At 54.0% G+C, this 3,903-nt stretch overlaps 1 protein-coding gene across 1 annotated transcript; it reads left to right on the forward strand.

Moving 5' to 3' along the window:
- Positions 1-2,676: 2,676 nt before the first annotated feature.
- LOC101783525 (oleosin 16.4 kDa) lies at positions 2,677-3,288 on the forward strand. Its single transcript, XM_004966944.1, has one exon. It carries the CDS (start codon positions 2,677-2,679, stop codon positions 3,286-3,288), a length of 612 nt encoding a protein of 203 aa, XP_004967001.1.
- Positions 3,289-3,903: the final 615 nt, after the last annotated feature.

A 3,903-nucleotide genomic window follows, 5' to 3' on the forward strand; every position in this document is an offset into this window, starting at 1 on the left:
GGTCTGATCTTCAAGTACTAACGAGAACCATGAAGTCACTCCGACGGTGCAGTACTCCCGTGAGCAGGCATCTTTGTCGCTTATTTATCATTGCACAAGACCTTATTGCTAGAGATTTGGGCGTGTTCTTTTGGTTAGCGGGCCTTCGTAGCTGCACCTATCTCCATGACTTTTTGTTTTTTGACCATTGGACTGATTATTTTAATCGCTTCAATGCTCGGGGGCTACTCCTAAAGAGTGCGCCTTGCGATGCTCTCCGTAACCTTTGCTTCGACCTGTTGGATCCCCGCATCCATTAGCTCGGCACTCGTCTTCGCTCTGCGCGTTGGCTCTACATTCGCTCGGATTTTCTTCTATTTTGAGCACTGCGCAGCCTCTTCGTCACCATGACGCCATCGCAGCTTCAACCGACTTCATTTCAAGCTTCGCTGTGATGACCTCAAGTTCCTGTTCACCTATACATCACTCGGGGGCTTGAGGGATATGGGTATCCCATGGGTCCCTACCAATTAGGATACTAGTCGGGCCTGGCAAGTGGGCCCACTTGACCAAGGCATGCGGGCCAAGGATATGAAGTTACTTGGAGTACACATCAAGATAACAAGACAGTATAAATCTATGCGTATTGCAGTTCGACTCAGATTAGTTTCCATGTAATTACCGAGTAGATTATATTCAAACCGACTTGTAACTCTGGGTCATCAACCTATATAAGGCGGCCAAGGGCACCGCCGAGGGTATCCCAACATCGAACCATTGAGCAATATATGCACCAAGATACAAGATGTAGGGTATTACTCTCCCGAGGTTCGAACCTGTCTAAAATCCTCGTGTCCCCTTCGTGTTCTCGCGATCACCTTCAAGTTTTGGTTTTGCAATCGTCCTCACCTACAAATCAACCACTTGGGTAACCCCTTGGTGGACTGCCGGACTTATAAATCCGATAGTCAAATTGAGTCATCTCCAACAAATTTTGGTAAGTTTCGCTAAAATTTTAAGGTATGAACGCGAGGTTTTAATTCTAAGACCTGGGTCTTAGTGAAGGGCCCAAATGTATGTTTAGCCATACTGTTGGGGGGAAATATTAACGACCTCCTAATGCCCCTTAAAAGCAACAAACATGAAGGGCTAGCACCACCTGCGGTAATAACGATTACCGCTGACCCAGCAGAGGCAGAGAGCATCCTACTCCGTCTCGCCCGACCCAGGGCCCCGGGGTCGGACACTCCCGACCCCTCGATGACAGAACTCCGCCTCGCCCGACCCGCGGTCTCAGGGTCGGGAACGCCCGACCCCTCGTCGCACGACTCTACCTTGCCCGACCCCGGGCGTAGGGGGCCGGACTCATCCGGGCCCACAAGATGCGTATCCGCCTCGGGCGCAGACCGCCAGATGAGGGCGCGGATCTCATGGGTCCCTCACCGATCTTGCCAGAAATGCGCCGCGGCTCTGACGCGCAAAAAGGCGCCCGCGCCCCTCGACGTGATCGTCACAAGTACCCGCGCGGGGCACTGTAGCCACAACCGCACAGGCTACAGTGGCCGCGGCTCCCCCTAATTCATCAAGAGGCACTCATGGCCTGCGCCTCCTAGCACAGGAGGGAGTTCCGCCTGCTCTCGCGCTCCGTGTATCTGGTGACAGGGACGCGATGTCCGTGTTCCACGGGCCGCAAGCAAGACAACAGGGGCCGACCATCTTCCCCAACGCGCACAGTTGCCATAACCGAACACCATCATCATGCTTGGCGGCAGCGGTCGCGAGGAGGATCGTCGACAGGATCCGAAGGCAGCCGCCCTCCTCCGGTGGACGTGCTGGCAGGGGCCGAAGGCCGGAGCAGGAGGCGGCGACCCAGGGACTTGGTCCCTCTTCTTGTATTTTATTTTACTTAACTTAATACTTTCACTTCTCCTCACACCTGACTCATCTGTAACCCCGAGCTCTTCTTGCGCTATAAAAGCAGAGCCGGGGGCCCTGAGATAGGAGGACTCTCAAGCCAACAGAACACACACAATCACCATTAGAGCATCAGTGCACACCCAAGAGATTTGGGACCGGCTCCCTCTCTCTCTCGTTTGTACCCCTACTACAAATCCTGCGTGAGCAACACGAGCAGCTCCTCATACTGGACGTAGGGCTTTCCTTGCCCGAACCAGTCTAACCCCATGTCTTCCCACGCCACCATCCGAAGCCTTACGCGCATAAAAAAAATTTACTAGCCGTAGTCTTGATCCGCTAATCTTGACAACGACACATACTAATTAGCATAAAGTAGCGAGCAGTCAAACTCTATCATCTTCAACAAATTTCGATCAATTTTGCTAAAATTTGAAGGTGTGAATACAATATTTTAGTTTTAGAGTCTGGCTCTTGATGTAGGATCCACATGTCGGACTCACATTTATTTCAATATATGTGAATTTTTATATGAGTCCATAGGTTTATATAGCAAACCATAATTTTTTATAACAAACCTATAGATTTTATCAATCAGCAGGGTGGATTGGTTTAGATTTAGATAATATAAATATAAGGTGAGTTTGGTTGAAAAAATAAATTTGTTGGTTAGAGTTGGATCCAATTAGCTGGCCTAGTCACGAGAACCTTTTGAGTACAGGTCGATGACACCACGCCACCGAGCACAGCTCATACGTGCAAGTACGTGTCAGGTGCCTCTACATGCACCCATCCCACGCGTCGCACCACGCTGATCCAGGCATCCAGCTCGTCGCTATAACAGAAACAGATCAGCTTCCTCATCCTCGTACCCGTGACCACGCCATGGCCACGACGTCGACGCGGACGCACGCCCACCAGCACCAGCAGCCGCCGTACGGGCTGCGATACGAGCCGCTGCGCCGCATGCAGGGCCTGGACCTGAAGACGGCGCTCCGGGCCAGCCCGAGTGCGTCCACGGCGGCCACGGCCGCGCTCCTGGTCCCACTCGCCGCCGCGCTGCTGGGCGCCTCGGGGCTCGCCCTGGCGGCGACACTGACGGGGCTCGCGCTCGCTGCGCCGCTCCTCGTGCTCTTCAGCCCGGTGATCGTGCCGGCCGCGCTGGCCGCGGCGCTTGCCGCGACGGGGCTTCTGGCCTCCGGTGCGTTCGGCGTCGCGGGCGTCTCGGCGCTCGCGTGGGCCGCCGGGTACGTTCGGCGGGGCGGCGGCGGCAGCGGCGGAGGGCTGACCGGCATGGTGGCGCAGCCGCTGGACCACGGGGAGAAGCGGCGCGGCGCGGAAGGCCCCGCGGCGTTCGTCGGTCACCGGCCCCGCGACATCGACGTCGTCGATTAGGCGCGCCTGTGCACGTTAGTTGGTCTGATTTGGATATGCGTGATCCATGACTCAGTCTTGTAGATTCTAGCTCGGATCATATTATGATGTAAATATTGTTTTGATGTACAGCTGCAATAAAACGGATTTGTGCTACTTGAAATAAGCAAGTTCACGGGAAAACGAAAGAAAACAAAAAAGGCCATTTATGCAGCACTAATATAATCAATGACAAGTGCGCAGTCTTGTACAGTACCAAACGCCAACATAACAAGGCATCCTGCAAAATGTGCATCCTGCAAAATGTATCGCCAACAGGCAAAAAAGAAGAATTTTTTTTATTTTTATATTTTGATGGAAAAATTGCAGAATTGGGCTACCGCTGCCGGCCCAGCCAGCAAAAGCCCGTTACCGCCGCCTTAGCCGGCGGTAAAGGCCCCTGCCAACGTTCATCAACCGGCGTAACTGCTGGCGGGGCCAACGTTCATCAACCGGCGTAACTGCTGGCGCGTGAGTCGAGGCGTTACCACCGTCTGGGGCGGCGGTAACGCCTTTACCGTCATCTGAGGCGGCGGTAACAGCCAGCGGAAGGCTTCGGTAACGGGCTTCCGCCCTGACAGTCGCCCCTTTATAACC

This window comes from Setaria italica, chromosome IV, assembly GCF_000263155.2.
Source record: "Setaria italica strain Yugu1 chromosome IV, Setaria_italica_v2.0, whole genome shotgun sequence".
In the NCBI taxonomy this organism is placed as follows: Eukaryota; Viridiplantae; Streptophyta; class Magnoliopsida; order Poales; family Poaceae; genus Setaria; species Setaria italica.